This window comes from Poromitra crassiceps, assembly GCF_964638095.1.
Source record: "Poromitra crassiceps genome assembly, contig: HAP1_SCAFFOLD_325, whole genome shotgun sequence".
Classification (NCBI taxonomy): domain Eukaryota; kingdom Metazoa; phylum Chordata; class Actinopteri; order Beryciformes; family Melamphaidae; genus Poromitra; species Poromitra crassiceps.
The window spans coordinates 46,024-65,000 of record NW_028152077.1 but is presented as its reverse complement, the minus strand read 5'-3'; the positions used below and the strand labels follow the sequence as shown (position 1 = coordinate 65,000).

At 46.2% G+C, this 18,977-nt stretch overlaps 1 protein-coding gene across 1 annotated transcript in view; it reads left to right on the top strand.

Annotated features, from left to right (window-relative positions):
* LOC310771062 (HORMA domain-containing protein 1-like) overlaps positions 1-15,207 on the top strand; it is a gene marked incomplete at both ends in the record, with an annotated part of 26,626 nt that extends 11,419 nt beyond the window's left edge. The window contains 7 exons of the mRNA XM_083663741.1: positions 69-220; positions 744-901; positions 7,480-7,551; positions 11,182-11,236; positions 13,119-13,180; positions 13,679-13,762; positions 15,142-15,207. Of these exons, the coding sequence (XP_083519867.1) occupies positions 69-220; positions 744-901; positions 7,480-7,551; positions 11,182-11,236; positions 13,119-13,180; positions 13,679-13,762; positions 15,142-15,207 (649 nt within the window). The remainder of the gene's footprint in view (positions 1-68; positions 221-743; positions 902-7,479; positions 7,552-11,181; positions 11,237-13,118; positions 13,181-13,678; positions 13,763-15,141) is intronic.
* Between the last annotated feature and the right edge of the window lie 3,770 nt (positions 15,208-18,977).

Sequence of the window (18,977 nt, the reverse complement as noted above, 5' to 3'; positions counted from 1 at the left end):
GCACATTGAGCAGCAGTAGTGGGCTGGTGATTGCTGTTGACTTGTCATCCGGCCATTTTCAATCTCAGCAACAACAACAACAAGGTGTCGGCCATGGCCTGCGAGAACACCAAGAAGGCCAGCATCCTGCTGGTGAGGAAGCTCTACACTCTGATGCAGAACCTGGGTCCTCTGTCAGAAGAGGTCTACCTCAACATGAAGCTGGCCTACTACGACCATGGTAACACACACACACACACACACACACACACACACACACACACACACACACACACACACACACACACACACACACACACAGCTTTAGCACAGTTAGAATCTCCAGCAGTGTAGCATAAATTAATTGCATAACTCAAGAGTAATTTCTTTAGTGCGCCCGGGTAATGCAGCGGTAGTTTGCCTGCCCACCTACACGAGGGTTGCTGGTTCAAACCCCTGTGTTACCTCCAGCTTGGTCGGGCGTCCATACAGGCACATTTGACTTTTGTCATTTTAAGCATTCTCTTATTTTATCATTGATTATCTGTACCCCAGTATTGTACCCCAGGAAATTGGCAGTTAATGGGGATCCTAAAATAGATGAATAAAACCAAGGAAATGTTAGCATTGTAGCCAAAAATCATTAATCAATTATCCAAATTGTAATCAATACATTTTCTGACAATTAACTAATTGGTTAATGGACTAATGGTCTCAGCACTGTCTGTCCCTCTGTCTGTGTCCCTCGTCTGCCTGTCCTCCAGTCACTCCTCAGGACTACCAGCCTCCGGGCTTCAAGGAGGGTGACAGCTACAGCATGGAGTTTGAGAAGGAGCCGGTGAAGCTGGCCCTGGGCGAGGTGTCCACCGCCTTCCACAGGGTGAAGGTGGACATGACCACAGAGAAGCACAGAATGGAGCAGGTGAATGACAGGAGAAGACAGAGGGAGAGAAAATAGAAAGAGAAAACAGAAGGTTGAACTTAAGGCCTAAACATGGTCGTCCGTCAGAGCCTCGCCCCGCCCTCCCCGTATGACGGCGGGTGGAGCGCCGTCCTACGGGGAGGGGCTGACGGGGGCTGCTCGAAAATGTGACTTCACGGCGACGATACGTGCGTGACGTCAGCTGCAGGAGAGTTGTGACTGGCCGTTGCCTTGGCTCATCATCGTAAAGTCGCCTTTCAAAGCATGACGTTAGATTATAACGAACTAGTTGTGTGGCTTAGCCTTCCCAAATGTTGAGGGTCGTTTTTTAGAATTTAATACATAGAATTGGGAACGTTACATTCAATTTCATTCAGACTGCCTGGCACACAATCTCCGCCATTTTCACACGGAGCTTCCACAGGAGGAGGGAGGGTGGGAGGAGGGAGGGCGTAGTGGCGTCCGAGCATGTAGGGCTCGCTGGCGCCGCCAGACGGCGAGACGGCTCCAATTCGAGGCGGACGGATGACCATGTTTAGGCCTTTACCTTCAAGTGAGCTGTGAGGGTCAGAAGAGGTATTATTAGCCGATTATATATATACTAGGCATCTCGTGCGCGAAGCGCGCTCGATGCCTAGGCTCGGCCGCTGCGTGGCCTCGCCCGTGGCTCGGCTGCTGCGTGACCTCACCTGCACTATTGGCGCGTGCTGTGTGTTGCTCACTAAATGTTAATGCATCAGTAATGTCACAATGCCTCCTTGTGTGTGTGCCCCATTATGATATCACTGATGACATCATCAGTGTGTGTGTGCCCCCCTATGACATCACTGATCAGTCTTGTCACAATGCCTCCTTGTGTGTGCACATGTGTATGCGCCTTTATGACATCACTTTTGACATAATCACTGGTGACATTACATCATTAGCTAATTAGCCTAATTAAAAAATACGGCTCCGTCAGGTCACCCGCACAGGTGCCCTTTACACACCCTGAAGGTTTCAGCCCGATCGCACGTAAAAGATTCAAGATTCAAGATTCAAGATTTATTAAGTGTCCCAAAAGGGCAAATTGGATTGCAGAAAGCGTAGTACGAAGTACATACATAAAAACAAATAAGACAAAAAAACATTGTAAAAACAGTCTAGAGCAGCAGGTTAAAGTGCAACACAATAGTTAAAGTGCAAATGACAACAGTAGCAACGATCTAAAGTGCACAGTAGAGATATAAAGTGCGTAGTAGCAAAGTGCAGTTCACTCTCAGCAGCACATTTATATCACAAGAAAGAGCTACAATGTATCATTGTATTAAAGCACAAAAGAAAAAACCTCGGTCCAGACCAAAGGGCAGACAAAGTATATTTAAGCAATATAGCATGAGAGCTAGTGTGTTGTGGCAAATTTATAAAACGGCTCTCTCAAATCAAGCAATCTGATTGGTTCACAGCCATTGTATAATTCCAGTAACCGAGTTCAATAACCCATGGCCATGGGTTATTGGTTGCCATGGCAACTCTCTTACTAAAAGGCAGCGCTGCGCTCGAGCCAAACAGCTTTCTCCTGATCTGCTGTATGGAGGGTCACTAGTCCTTCAAGTCTTTGTACAATGAGTCATTATGGACGCATGATGGCGCAACTCTCTTACTAAAAGTACCTCAAAAACAAAATGGCGGAGACAGCTTTCAGATCCTTGTACTGTAAATCGATCTTCGCTTATAACTTTACTAATACTTCGCAGAAAATGATGTTTTGTACAAGAATAGACGCGGGCTAATGTCTTAACCCCTCTCTCGCGCGCCCTCACTCTTAACCCCGCATTTCTAAATAAGACGTAACGTTACTTGGTGTCGGCATACGGCTCTGGTGTCGGGCTTTGCAAAAAGCTCTCAGCAAGCGCCAGGATTGGCCAATGTCGACTTCAGTCTCCAGAACGATCCAATCAAATCACCCGCACGTCTATCTTCTTGCTAGAGGTCCCGCCTTACAGTAGTGCGGCCTCGTGGGATAACAACTGATCAGCGGGATATTTGCCACAACACACGCTGCTCGAGTGCTATATTGCTTTTATAAAACGGTTTCCAAGTATGATAATATAAATATAATAATAATACTATAAGTCCGACTGGCATGGTATTCTGATAGTCAGTTGAAACACTACTGTAAGGCGGGACCTCTAGCAAGAAGATAGACGTGCGGGTGATTTGATTGGATCGTTCTGGAGACTGAAGTTGACATTGGCCAATCCTGGCGCTTGCTGAGAAGCTGAGAGCTTTTTGCAAAGCCCGACACCAACTAACGTTACGGTGTTAAATGCGGGGTTAAATGCGGGGTTAACAGCCTTTTTTTTGCAAAGAAGACATTAGCCCGCATCTATTCTTGTACAAAACATAATTTTCTGCGAAGTATTAGTAAAGCTATAAGCGAAGATCGATTCACAAGGATCTGACAGCTGTCTCCGCCATTTGTTTTTTTTTAGGTAACCAAAGGCTTTTAGTAAGAGAGTTGCCATGGCAACCAATAACCCATGGCCATGGGTTATTGGAGTGGGTTATTGGATTTATACAATGGCTGTGAACCAATCAGATTGCTTGATTTGAGAGAGCCGTTTTATAAAATACAGATATACTGTACTGTACCCCTAAGAATAAATAAAGATAAAAGAATAAAAGGATAAAATAAATAAAATAATAAGTAACAAAATAACAGCAACGGCAGATGAGGGGACATTACATTTGTACCCCAGCAGCGTTCAACGCTCTGATAGAGACAGGCACAAAGGAATTTCTGTATCTGTTCTTTTTAACTATGGGGGCACGAAGGCGGAGCCCGGAAGGAAGCAGCTCATATTGGAACCTCAGAGGGTGGGCATCATCTGATCGGATGGACACAGCTTTTTTCAGCACCTGGTTATTACAGATCTGGTCCAGGCTTCTGAACTAGGTTCCGGCTATTTTTGAAGCCACCTTCACTATTCTCCCCAGGGAGTTCTTGTCTTTAGTACAAAGATTACCATACCAGCAGATTATGGAAAATGAAATGACAGACTCCACAAAAGCACTATAGAACATTTTCATCAGAGTTTTATCAACCTGAAATTTGGCCAGCTTCCTAAGGCAGAAAAGGCGCTGCTGACCTTTCTTACACAGCATGTCGGTATTCAGATCAAACTTCAGCTTGCTGTCAATTACCGTACCCAGATATTTGTAGTCTGTCACTATATCGACAGGCTGACTGTTGACAATACTGCTCTGGGGAACAGGGGGGGAACGTCTAAAATCAATACAAACCTCTTTCGTTTTGGAAACGTTGAGTTGTAAGGAAGCGTTTTCGCACCAAGAAACGAAGTCGTCAATGACTTGGCCGTGTCCCACATCATCATCGTCAAGCAAACTGACGATGACAGAGTCGTCAGCGTACTTGACGATGAATCTGTTGGCGAAACGGCTGCGACAGTCGTTACTGTATAGAATATATAAGAAAGCAGATAAAACACAGCCTTGGGGCGAGCCGGTAGAGGACAATAGGATACTGGACAGTATTCCATTGACCCTCACCTGCTGAGATCTATTCGTTAGAAAATCTAGAATCCAACCAACGAGGCACTTATCCAGACCCAAAGAGCTGGTTCATTTCTCCACCAGAATGTGCGGCTGGATGGTGTTAAATGCTGATGAGAAATCAGCAAAGAGCAGTCTAACGTGATTCTTACTGCCCTCTAGATGCTTGAATATGAGGTTCAGTAAGGTGGCTGTAGCTGTGGCCGAACACAGAACTTGAAACAAACAAACAAAGCCCACATACTCAATTGTATATAGAATATATAATCTATCTATAATCTATTATATATAAGGGATTTTATATGATTTTACTGTGTATTGTTTATCATTTTAGTGTTTCATTGTTTTATATGCACAATCTTATTCTTGATTTTAATTGTTTTAACTTGTTTCAATTGTGATTACACTGTAATCAGGGCTTCCTTGGAGTGTGCTCGCAATGGTCCTCCCTGGTAAATAAATGTTAAATATATATACGGTATACTAGTGATCTATATATACTAGGCTCTTTTATATACATAAAATGTTGATCTATGGGCCACTCTACCCCACAGAGCCCAGTACAGCCGCACTGCACTGCCTGTACTGTCTATATATTTACACCCCTCATTCTGTCTATTATAGCATCTAATGTTCAACTTTATCATCAGTATGGGAGCTCTGTTTGTTTGTTTCTCTGTCCCACTGTGACATCATCTGTAATGTCATAAATCCCACTGTGACATCATCAGTGATGTCATAAATACACTGTGACATCATCACTGATGTCATAAATCCCACTGTGACATCAGTGATGTCATAAATCACACTGATGACATCATCAGTGATGCTGGTCTCATTGGCCTAGCAAGCCTAGGAATCGAGCGAGCATAGCGCACGAGATCCCTAGTTATAATAAAATCACCATGTGCTTATGATGCCTGAGCAACGTGTAAAGTGAAGTCATGCCATTCGAAACATTTAGAAAACCACGGACAGAACTGGAACAGGAAAAGCTTGGTATGGTATGTAGCAATAGCAGGGAAGTGTTCTACCTTTGGATGTTCACTGAAGGCAGCAGCAGGGAGGCTAGCCGGTTAGAGTAGGGCTGGGTATTGGCAAGGATCTCACGATACGATACGTATCACGATATGATTGTATCACGATATATTGCGATGCGATACATATTGCGATATTCTACAGAATTTACTCAAAATTAAATAATAGAGCTAAAGATACAACACACTGTGTACCACCCAGGTAGTGTAATAATATGTACATCACTTGAGAACCATTGCTTTAGAGAGACACTAAAGGCCACAACAGACTCGTCCGTCCGCCTCGAATTGGAGCCGTCTCGCCGTCTGCCGGCGCCAGCGAGCCCTACATGCTACATGCTACATGCAGCGAGCCCTACATGCTACATGCAGCGAGCCCCTACATGCTACATGCTACATGCAGCGAGCCCTACATGCTACATGCTACATGCAGCAAGCCCCTACATGCTACATGCAGCGAGCCCTACATGCTACATGCAGTGAGCCCCTACATGCTACATGCTACATGCAGCAAGCCCTACATGCTACATGCAGCGAGCCCCTACATGCTACATGCTACATGCAGCGAGCCCTACATGCTACATGCAGAGAGCCCTACATGCTACATGCTACATGCAGAGAGCCCTACATGCTACATGCTACATGCAGAGAGCCCTACATGCTACATGCTACATGCAGCAAGCCCCTACATGCTACATGCAGCGAGCCCTACATGCTACATGCTACATGCAGTGAGCCCCTACATGCTACATGCTACATGCAGCGAGCCCTACATGCTACATGCAGCGAGCCCCTACATGCTACATGCAGCGAGCCCTACATGCTACATGCTACATGCAGCGAGCCCTACATGCTACATGCTACATGCAGCGAGCCCTACATGCTACATGCAGCGAGCCCTACATGCTACATGCAGAGAGCCCTACATGCTACATGCAGCGAGCCCCTACATGCTACATGCTACATGCAGCGAGCCCTACATGCTACATGCAGAGAGCCCTACATGCTACATGCAGAGAGCCCTACATGCTACATGCTACATGCAGCGAGCCCCTACATGCTACATGCAGCGAGCCCTACATGCTACATGCAGCGAGCCCCTACATGCTACATGCTACATGCAGCGAGCCCTACATGCTTAGGACGTCAGTCAGCACGTTGGTTGAGTCGTTTGAATCACACAACACAGGCCTTGTTTACATGCTGGGCAAGTGAGTGGTGCAGCACAAACCCAATCTGCACTGCGGTTAATCAATACAATATAAGATAGCCCTGATAACAATAGTGATATATTTTAGTATAGTGATTAACTAGTACAATAGTATTGTTAGCTAAAAATATGATTGTATGTAGGAAGGAAGAAAGAAACACAGAAGCTACGTATGCGGCCCAAGGCAACGGCCAATCACAACTCTCGTGCAGCTGACGTCACACACGTATCGTCGCCGCTGAGTTACATTTTTGAGGAGCCCCCGTCAGCCGACGTCGTCCCCTCCCCGCATGACAGCTTCCACCCGCCGTCATATGGGGAGGGCGGGGCGAGGCTCTGACGGACGAGTCTGTAAACGCCTTAATGCTCCACTGGCTGCTCTATGGCTGAGCCTGACCTCTGACCTCTCTAAATGAACATAACAGCCAGGAATCAATAGAAAGAGAAAACAATGAAACGGTATTTGGGTTCATTAACACTAGAAAGGCCAAACTGCTCTCAGTTAACTGCTGTTTGAATTGTAGAACAGAAATAACTTTGAAAATGTCCTTCCATGACTCATCCTACAGCCACTTTCAGTACAAAGAAACGTAATAATTGTATTGACCCTCTTTATAACTGACTTTCTTGGCCTTTGCTTGGAGCCCCAAAAATTCAATGGCCTTTCTGGAGTTAAGACCAGTAAAAGACGGTGAATAACACGCTTCATGACAGTCAAGGCTTCTGGGAGGTGGTTTTATATTTTGATTGACAGCTGTGTTGGTGAACGTCTGCAGGTGGAGGAGGAGCCTGAGTGTTCCAGGGACAAGTGGGACGTGGAGGAGGAGGAGGAGGCCACTGTGATGCAGGTCAGCACACAACTTAGATATGGATCTACGTCTTTTAATATATCTACAGTCAAATACATTTAAAGGGATAGTTGGGTTTGTTTGAAGTGGGGTCCTATCAGCTAGTTCCATACACTAACTGAAATAGGTAAAGTGTTCTGGACGCTGAGCACACTGTGTATGGCGACCCAGCACTCTGAAGCAGCAGCCTCCAGACCTCTCTCTCTCTAGTTAAGGGAACCAGGAACTAAAATGTAATTTAGCCACATAAAACAACGCCCATATATACAAATCAATATCAGTGTACATGTACGCTCTATTTTGACCATTTTCAGCGCTTTACTTTACCGTCAAACAGCCCTCTCATTCGGCACTTCATTTCCTCCCACCCATAGGACTACCGTGTTCCTCCGCTAAACGCCTGCACAGAGCCGCGGCGCTGGATTACTCTATATTATAGAATATTGTAGTCTATATTATAACGTTACATATCAGATGAAGGTGGTGAGATTATCATCCTTGCCAGTTACAAAACAGGAAGGCTTAGAAGAGAGACAAAACACTGACTTACTTTAGAGACAACAAGTCACCTGGCCTCTCTGGTCTGGGACGTTTTCCACAATTTATCCTGGGAATGGTGAAAAAGGTCTGCAGGACACTGGCATTCAGTAAGGCAGCATATTATGGCAGTTCCCCGTCTCTCTCTTTCTGCCTGTTCACTCTCTCTCTGCAAAAGTTCCTCTTCTGTATATTACTGTCTCTGGTTCATAATTGTATCCTCTTGTCACCAAGGTGAATGGCATATCGTCCTCACTATCAAAATCACTCATATTTTCGTTTGTGTATTCTATTTGTTGTGTCTTCAATAACAAACCGGGAGAAATAACCCAAAATAACAGCTGATCTGCGGAGTAATCCAGCGCTGCGGCTCTGTGCAGGCGTTTAGCAGAGGAATACGGTAGTCCTATGGTTTACTGGCTCACCCCTGTGTTGGAACATAAGGTGAATATGTATTCCAGATGGAGAGCTCCCATTTCCTCCTCTGGCAAAACGCTCCGTTGTGACACGTTTTACATAAACACTGCCCATCTGCTTATATTAACTCATTGAGTGCCAGCCACTTTTGGAGAACGGACGCTCCCAGTGCCAGAGTTTCAGAGCGTTTTCAGTGATTTCTCGAGGCCCACAGAATATTGTGTGATATTACTATGTAAACACTGAACACGCACAAAGAACGATGAGACTCTATTCTATCATCTGCAAAAAAAAGTTTATTGATCCCATTTTCCGTTCTTTAGTTATGAGCCGGAGAAGATAGCTTGATTCATCCAAAAACAACAATTTTTTTCTAGAAGCTGAGATAATTGGCCTTTTGTGAAATTAAACATTTCAAGCACACACTGACTCTGAAGCTAATCTTTTCTAATGTAGTCACACCTCAAAAATAATTTCCTTCAATAAAACAGTTTAGGCCAGGGAATTTTGTTTGGCAGAATAATATTTTTAGCTACAACCAGCAGCGCTGGCCCCTGCGTGCGCTGCTGGTTGCAGCTTCTTGCTGGTCTTGATTTGCTGCTGGTGGGCATCGGATATTCTGGCTTGCGTTTGTCAATCCTGTCCTGCTGCCTGGGTCTGTCTGGGTGTTGCGTGCTGCTCTGCGTGCCCCCCCCCCCCCCCCCCCCGCCCCGCCCCGCCCCGCCTCGCCTCGCCTCAACTGCACACTCCTCCTCCTGTCTGTGGTGGCTCTCTGCTGAGTTTGCTGTGCGCACAGTGAAGGGTGCAGCTTTTTTACAGCGTTCCGCGTGTGTTTGTCACCGGCAACGATGCTTCCAGTTGAGAATAATAACTCCACGGTGTGGATGTGCGGATGTGCTGTCGCAACCGACACAGAGCGGCTCAATTGTGGGAGCAGATTGGCTGCTGCAGGCACAGCTGCAGTAACGTGCTTCAGCATATCGATGCATACGGATGCGATGCGATTTCCGTTTCCATAACGACTTCTTCTTTGTTTTTTCCTTGCCTTTCTGTTATGTGGAGAGCACTGTCGCCACCTAAGGGTTCTGTAAAATAGGTTATAGACCTCCAATAGCTACAATAGTTGTACCAGAGATGTATCAGGGATTGATCCACGTCCCACCGTCAAAAAACGCAATTGACGACAACCGTCGTCATTGGCACTCTACGTCAGTATTTGAATTGACGACAGCTGTCGTCATTGGCATTCAATGAGTTAACCACATTAGATGCAAAGTGGGTTGATAATCGGTAAAACCATCCTTTAAAGATAAGCTATACAATATGTTGGAGACTAGCAAATGAAGACTTCTCATCAGAGGCGCTTTATTATGATCCAAACATATTCATGCATATCATATAGAACGCAGAGCCATCTTGACAATGTTCCCCAAAGTATTTTTTTTTTTTTTTTTTTTTTTTTTTTTACCTTTATTTATACAGGGAGAGTCCCTTGAGAGCAAGCTCTCATTTGGAAGGGACAAAGAATATATACAGCATTTACAAAATTACAGGTTAACAAGACAGACAATAAGAACAACAAGAGCATAATTAAATAATTTCAAAGAAAACATGAACACACCCTATGAGGAATGCTTTCTAAAAGTGCTTTAAAAGAATCAAGTGATCCATTTTTAAGTTTTCCTGGAGCACATTCCATTTGTTGGGGGCGAACCAAGAAAAAGCGGTCTTTCCTTGTTCGGTCCGCACCCGTGGGACAGACAGTCTGATATAGGACCGCGATCGTGTTTGATAACCTCCACTGTTACAAGAGAGGAGTGAGGATAGGTAAGATGGAAGTTTCCCAATTAATGCTTTATAAATGAAGTACCAGGAACATTTCTACAAGTTGAAAATGCATCTCTGTCGTCTCTGCAGTGGACATCTTTCCATTGACTATGATGTTGTCATTGTTAGCTCAAATAAATGTGTTCACGACACTGCATCAATCTGGGCACCCAGAAACTGGTGGGAATAGCGTGACCCTCCCACGTGCTACGTCCGTGCTATGCCCCCCCCATGACATGGTTTTCATCTTTAGTCATGTGACCAGTCATGTGACCAGGTCAGACATATTAGGTCGTTGACTCATGTTGTTGTGGTCATTGTTGACATGTTGTTGTGGTCATTGTTGACATATTGTTGTGGTCATTGTTGACATGTTGTTGTGGTCATTGTTGACATATTGTTGTGGTCATTGTTGACATATTGTTGTGGTCATTGTTGACATGTTGTTGTGGTCATTGTTGACATGTTGTTGTGGTCATTGTTGACATATTGTTGTGGTCATTGTTGACATATTGTTGTGGTCATTGTTGACATATTGTTGTGGTCATTGTTGACATGTTGTTGTGGTCATTGTTGACATGTTGTTGTGGTCATTGTTGACATGTTGTTGTGGTCATTGTTGACATATTGTTGTGGTCATTGTTGACATGTTGTTGTGGTCATTGTTGACATGTTGTTGTGGTCATTGTTGACATATTGTTGTGGTCATTGTTGACATGTTGTTGTGGTCATTGTTGACATGTTGTTGTGCTCATTGTTGACATGTTGTTGTGGTCATTGTTGACATATTGTTGTGGTCATTGTTGACATGTTGTTGTGGTCATTGTTGACATGGTTTTCATCTTTTAGAGTCATGTGATTGAAGACGTGGAGAAGCCTCGCAATGAGAACTCGGACGACTCTGGTACGTCTTCCTCTGAGTTCACTTTCAGAAATGCTTCAGTCCCACTTTTTTCAGTCTGTAAAGTGTTCATCACCCTTGCAGCTTTTGTAAAATTTTGAAGGAAGAAAAAAAGTGTCTTCAGATCCTGAGAAAGTATTAAAATGTCTTAAAGATCCTGAGAAAGTATTAAAATGCACCAAAACCTTCCAACTATGTAATTTAGGCTCTTATGTGCCTAATTGTAAGCATCAACATTGTAGACATTAGTTTCAACCCAAATCCTAAATATTGCCATTTCTCTGTTTTTACTGTTTGCTGAGACTGGAGTTGAAGTGGGCGGTACACTTAGGGCTCATGATGTTACAACCATATCCCATCATAAATGCTAATTAATCTTATAGGAGCTCTCAGCTGTCTGTCAAACCTGAGATTTAAAAGATGCCGCCTCCCTCTCCAGCATGAGACGTTACTCACACATGCTCTGTGTCATTTGGCATTTGCCAGCCCAGGGACTGTGACTGACTATTGAGCTCCAGGAATCCCCCCGGCATTCCAGTGCAACTAAGCCCGTTGCCGACTGCTCACATTCAGGATGCAGTTGAGGAAGCGGGTCGGGGAGCGACCTTGAGCTCCAGGGAGAGACAAATCGCGGAAAAAAACAAACATTTTCATGATAGAAAACATTTATCTATCGTTTCACTTTCATATTATGCTCTATCGTTTATAGCATTGTGTTGCAAATCCCACGCTCTTCCGTCAGTGTTTTTTTACTCACCTCCACACCGCACCAGACTCTGTCAACACGCCCCTTGTGAAGTTACCTCCAGTTATCCACTATAAGTCAGCCTACAGAGGCATTTGCGCTGTGTTAAGTCCGCGTTTGATCCAAATTTGCGTGCGTCCTCATAATGTTAAACATGGCAAAATATCTCCTCATCCTCTCGTCATCGCAAGGAAATCCATTGAGGAGCCGACAGACAGCTGTTCTAATCTTGTAATTGACTAACCAACTAATGAACTAACCTGAACTGACAACAGCATGTCAGCAGCCGTGCGTTGGCATAGACGGGTGACCACTTGACAAAGCTTTGGTTAATAGCTTCGGTTAGCTTTACCAGCTTAAGTTTATATATCTATAAAATAGTTTCCTTGGGTCGCATTGGTCCAAGTTATTTTTCTTGGATAACAGGTGTTAGAGAATGGAATTTCCGGGAAATTACATTCTCTAACAACAGGGACATCCCAGAATGTATTTTTGTTGAGTGAACTTGAATGCATTGAACTGGTAACATGGAAATCCCGAAGTGGAATATTTTTGTTCATTTATAAACTGAACTGAGGGAACTGGAGTGAACTATAAATGAGAACAGTCTTCTAGCCGTTTCTACTCTCAACACAGTCTTGTGCACCAGTTATATCACACAAAGAAATCATGTTGGTGGTTTCCTTTAGCCTACACAAGAAAATGTGCTGCACTTTCAATTTGATGCATGAATTGTAGGCCTATTATGTCAAATGGAAACTGTTTTATAATTGACTATAGCTGCTTTAAAAAAGAAATTGTAGTTGGTGATCGGTCAGGAAGATATTTCTCATGGGTGATCGGTGGCAAAAAAAAAAACGTGATCGGAGCACCCCTGTCTTAAATACTGTTAAATATAGCAGTTTAAGTCTTCAGTTAAAGACGTCTTCAAAATGCTGTTTCTTTGGTGCGCTGTTTTATGCTGATCTTCTCAATTCTGAGCTTTTACATTTTTCTGATTTGACAATGACAGTGTAGCAAGCCATAACAAGCCCTCAATAAAAATATATCATTTATATATATACATTGGTAATATCACTGAAATAAATGTCACTATGGTTGAATGTGTTTTGTGCTGTTTTTATTGGATGGACTGTTCAGATGAGATCCAGATGATCTGCCAGGAGAACATAGAGTGTGAAGAAGTCATGGTGAACTCACAGGTTAGTGTGGCATTAACAGCAACACACAATGAGCATGTGTGTTGTTGGTGGGAGCAGAGAAGAGCGCCCCACCCCCTCTTAGTGATACACTGTGACATTTACCTTATTCACCCAAATCTATTTCAGGTGTCAGATATAGCTCTCTCTTACTCTGAAAAAACACATCTCAAAATGTCTTTATTGGATAGAATTACATCTTGAACAAAGCTGTGTTATCAAATAAACACAAATGACAGTGGAGATTGTTGACCAACAGCAGCCAACACAGTGGGTAAAGGCAGAGTCTGTCTAGCCTGGGTAAACCCATCCCCCACGTGACCTGCTCTCAGACCTGTTCTCAGTCACTAGGTAGTGACTGGGAACTGAGAGAGCAGGTCACGTGGGGGCTGGGTTTACCTAGGCTAGAGTCTGTCAGCGCTGTGTAAACACAAAGAGAAGGACCACTTCAAGTGCTCTTCTGGTCGGTGGAGTTACGGCCATCTGTCTGTCCCCTTTCAGATGGACACTCTGGTGAAGAACACGTCTGACATGGAGGTGACCCTCATGAGGACCAGGAGTGGAAGAGTCACCAGGTCCACCACGGTCAGTTCACCATCCAAACCTCAACAACTGCCAATTATCTGCTTAAACTGTTGCTTACAGCTAGGGGGCTTGAACGCCCTTCACACTGAAAACACTGGCTAATGGCTAATGGCTATGTTTCCATGCACCAGGCTATTGGCCACACTGGCTCTTAAGCTCTTATTCAGGTTCTTCTGTTTACATCAGGGATGGGCAACTTTGATGATAGAGAGGGCCACAAAAAAATCCTTGCTACCAGAGGGCCAGATTGTGACCGTGCACTTCCACCAGTAGCCTACTGCAACACCATCACTCACAATTACTGTATAGCTACTAATTTGATGAAAAAGACTGGTAATCAACATTTATTATACCAACAACATTTATATTTTTCATATTCAAATTTATTCATTCTTCCATTCAGATGACACCAGAAACTATGCTTCAGCTTTAAAACAGCCCGCTATAGCAATTTGATGAGGTAAATCACCCAAATATGTGATATTAATCAGATTAGTAATGTTGCATGTGCAATGCGCATGCTGGTGGTGTATATAGTTAGTTACAATAGCGTTAGCTCAAATGCTAACATTAAACAGTATGTGGGTGGACAATGCTCACGCCATTAGCGCCATGTTCTGGGATGTACAGTAAAATAAAAACACAGATTTTGGTTTTCTAACCAAACCAAACCAAAAATGTCTGCCTTGTTTTTTGTTTTGTTAGTTTTTTATTGACCCACACTGAGTGAGTGAAGCCAGTTGCCCACCCCTGGTTTACATGAACCTTTCATACCCTGTGATTCATTTCCTCCGTCCCTCTTCGACTGAGCAATAGATGACTTTAGAATAGACATAATAAGTAGCTTAGCTGTTCCCGGAAAACCCAAACACCAGAAGCATAATCCGACACAGGACAGACATGATTCATACAGTTGTGTGTTGAGGAATACAGAAATGACAAAATGAGACGTTACTCTTTATTGAGGTAGAGGCAGAGCAGGTATGCAGAAATGCATGCCCAATGTTGCCCATGTCAGGCTGTAGTCACTCAGCCACCCGCAAGAAAAATCCCTATAAATAATCCCCAACCTAATGCTGGCCAAAACTTAGTTGAGTTGGCTGAGTCAGTCATGTTCTCAGCATAGTCAGATGAGGCAGTCATGTTGTACACATGGTCATACACGGGGGGAAGGGGGGGGGTGTCTGCACCAGCTTCCACTTCATTGGTTTCCAATCATAGGCTACTGTAGAGTAAAAAAACAATGAGAACTGAACACTCATGATTACCACATTAAAGGCTAAAAAGGCAAAGCCACACAAAATTAGGCTAGCTATGGATTTTCAGAGAACCCATTTACCCTCCCAGTGATTCCCAACCTGTGGTTAAAAAAAAAATAGGTGGAGAAGCCCACTGGGTTGAAGGTGGAGACGCCCACTGGGTTGAAAATTAGGAAAGCAGTGTAGCAGTTTCATGTGACGGCCTCTTACTCACGTCTGTCACATGTCTGCTGCCTGCCTGCGTTTGTTCTCAGGTCTGTCACATGTCTGCTGCCTGGCTGCGTTTGTTCTCAGGTCTGTCACATGTCTGCTGCCTGGCTGCGTTTGTTCTCAGGTCTGTCACATGTCTGCTGCCTGCCTGCGTTTGTTCTCATGTCTGTCACATGTCTGCTGCCTGGCTGCGTTTGTTCTCAGGTCTGTCACATGTCTGCTGCCTGGCTGCGTTTGTTCTCAGGTCTGTCACATGTCTGCTGCCTGGCTGCGTTTGTTCTCAGGTCTGTCACATGTCTGCTGCCTGGCTGCGTTTGTTCTCAGGTCTGTCACATGTCTGCTGCCTGGCTGCGTTTGTTCTCAGGTCTGTCACATGTCTGCTGCCTGGCTGCGTTTGTTCTCAGGTCTGTCACATGTCTGCTGCCTGGCTGCGTTTGTTCTCACGTCTGTCACATGTCTGCTGCCTGGCTGCGTTTGTTCTCACGTCTGTCACATGTCTGCTGCCTGGCTGCGTTTGTTCTCAGGTCTGTCACATGTCTGCTGCCTGGCTGCGTTTGTTCTCAGGTCTGTCACATGTCTGCTGCCTGCCTGCGTTTGTTCTCAGGTCTGTCACATGTCTGCTGCCTGGCTGCGTTTGTTCTCAGGTCTGTCACATGTCTGCTGCCTGGCTGCGTTTGTTCTCAGGTCTGTCACATGTCTGCTGCCTGGCTGCGTTTGTTCTCACGTCTGTCACATGTCTGCTGCCTGGCTGCGTTTGTTCTCAGGTCTGTCACATGTCTGCTGCCTGGCTGCGTTTGTTCTCAGGTCTGTCACATGTCTGCTGCCTGGCTGCGTTTGTTCTCAGGTCTGTCACATGTCTGCTGCCTGGCTGCGTTTGTTCTCACGTCTGTCACATGTCTGCTGCCTGGCTGCGTTTGTTCTCAGGTCTGTCACATGTCTGCTGCCTGGCTGCGTTTGTTCTCAGGTCTGTCACATGTCTGCTGCCTGGCTGCGTTTGTTCTCACGTCTGTCACATGTCTGCTGCCTGGCTGCGTTTGTTCTCAGGTCTGTCACATGTCTGCTGCCTGGCTGCGTTTGTTCTCAGGTCTGTCACATGTCTGCTGCCTGGCTGCGTTTGTTCTCACGTCTGTCACATGTCTGCTGCCTGGCTGCGTTTGTTCTCAGGTCTGTCACATGTCTGCTGCCTGGCTGCGTTTGTTCTCAGGTCTGTCACATGTCTGCTGCCTGGCTGCGTTTGTTCTCACGTCTGTCACATGTCTGCTGCCTGGCTGCGTTTGTTCTCAGGTCTGTCACATGTCTGCTGCCTGGCTGCGTTTGTTCTCACGTCTGTCACATGTCTGCTGCCTGGCTGCGTTTGTTCTCACGTCTGTCACATGTCTGCTGCCTGGCTGCGTTTGTTCTCAGGTCTGTCACATGTCTGCTGCCTGGCTGCGTTTGTTCTCAGGTCTGTCACATGTCTGCTGCCTGGCTGCGTTTGTTCTCAGGTCTGTCACATGTCTGCTGCCTGGCTGCGTTTGTTCTCAGGTCTGTCACATGTCTGCTGCCTGGCTGCGTTTGTTCTCAGGTCTGTCACATGTCTGCTGCCTGGCTGCGTTTGTTCTCAGGTCTGTCACATGTCTGCTGCCTGGCTGCGTTTGTTCTCAGGTCTGTCACATGTCTGCTGCCTGGCTGCGTTTGTTCTCACGTCTGTCACATGTCTGCTGCCTGGCTGCGTTTGTTCTCAGGTCTGTCACATGTCTGCTGCCTGGCTGCGTTTGTTCTCAGGTCTGTCACATGTCTGCTGCCTGGCTGCGTTTGTTCTCACGTCTGTCACATGTCTGCTGCCTGGCTGCGTTTGTTCTCAGGTCTGTCACATGTCTGCTGCCTGGCTGCGTTTGTTCTCAGGTCTGTCACATGTCTGCTGCCTGGCTGCGTTTGTTCTCAGGTCTGTCACATGTCTGCTGCCTGGCTGCGTTTGTTCTCAGGTCTGTCACATGTCTGCTGCCTGGCTGCGTTTGTTCTCAGGTCTGTCACATGTCTGCTGCCTGCCTGCGTTTGTTCTCATGTCTGTCACATGTCTGCTGCCTGGCTGCGTTTGTTCTCAGGTCTGTCACATGTCTGCTGCCTGGCTGCGTTTGTTCTCAGGTCTGTCACATGTCTGCTGCCTGGCTGCGTTTGTTCTCAGGTCTGTCACATGTCTGCTGCCTGGCTGCGTTTGTTCTCAGGTCTGTCACATGTCTGCTGCCTGCCTGCGTTTGTTCTCAGGTCTGTCACATGTCTGCTGCCTGGCTGCGTTTGTTCTCAGGTCTGTCACATGTCTGCTGCCTGGCTGCGTTTGTTCTCAGGTCTGTCACATGTCTGCTGCCTGGCTGCGTTTGTTCTCAGGTCTGTCACATGTCTGCTGCCTGGCTGCGTTTGTTCTCAGGTCTGTCACATGTCTGCTGCCTGGCTGCGTTTGTTCTCAGGTCTGTCACATGTCTGCTGCCTGCCTGCGTTTGTTCTCATGTCTGTCACATGTCTGCTGCCTGGCTGCGTTTGTTCTCAGGTCTGTCACATGTCTGCTGCCTGGCTGCGTTTGTTCTCAGGTCTGTCACATGTCTGCTGCCTGGCTGCGTTTGTTCTCACGTCTGTCACATGTCTGCTGCCTGCCTGCGTTTGTTCTCAGGTCTGTCACATGTCTGCTGCCTGGCTGCGTTTGTTCTCAGGTCTGTCACATGTCTGCTGCCTGGCTGCGTTTGTTCTCAGGTCTGTCACATGTCTGCTGCCTGGCTGCGTTTGTTCTCAGGTCTGTCACATGTCTGCTGCCTGGCTGCGTTTGTTCTCAGGTCTGTCACATGTCTGCTGCCTGGCTGCGTTTGTTCTCAGGTCTGTCACATGTCTGCTGCCTGGCTGCGTTTGTTCTCAGGTCTGTCACATGTCTGCTGCCTGGCTGCGTTTGTTCTCAGGTCTGTCACATGTCTGCTGCCTGGCTGCGTTTGTTCTCAGGTCTGTCACATGTCTGCTGCCTGGCTGCGTTTGTTCTCAGGTCTGTCACATGTCTGCTGCCTGGCTGCGTTTGTTCTCAGGTCTGTCACATGTCTGCTGCCTGGCTGCGTTTGTTCTCAGGTCTGTCACATGTCTGCTGCCTGCCTGCGTTTGTTCTCACGTCTGTCACATGTCTGCTGCCTGGCTGCGTTTGTTCTCACGTCTGTCACATGTCTGCTGCCTGGCTGCGTTTGTTCTCAGGTCTGTCACATGTCTGCTGCCTGGCTGCGTTTGTTCTCAGGTCTGTCACATGTCTGCTGCCTGCCTGCGTTTGTTCTCACGTCTGTCACATGTCTGCTGCCTGGCTGCGTTTGTTCTCAGGTCTGTCACATGTCTGCTGCCTGGCTGCGTTTGTTCTCAGGTCTGTCACATGTCTGCTGCCTGGCTGCGTTTGTTCTCAGGTCTGTCACATGTCTGCTGCCTGGCTGCGTTTGTTCTCAGGTCTGTCACATGTCTGCTGCCTGGCTGCGTTTGTTCTCAGGTCTGTCACATGTCTGCTGCCTGGCTGCGTTTGTTCTCATGTCTGCTGCCTGGCTGCGTTTGTTCTCACTGCGCGTGACGGTGTGAGTAGAACCCCGTGTTAAACAGTGTTAGCCCGAAGGACCCCGCCCAGCCAGAAAACTAGAGACAGTCTCACAAAGCCCTCATGTTAGCCGGCTGCACACCAAAAGAGATTTAAATTTTACACAATTACTATTTTGGGAAGCGCCACGTGGCGGTAGACCCCGGAGCGTCACCCATCA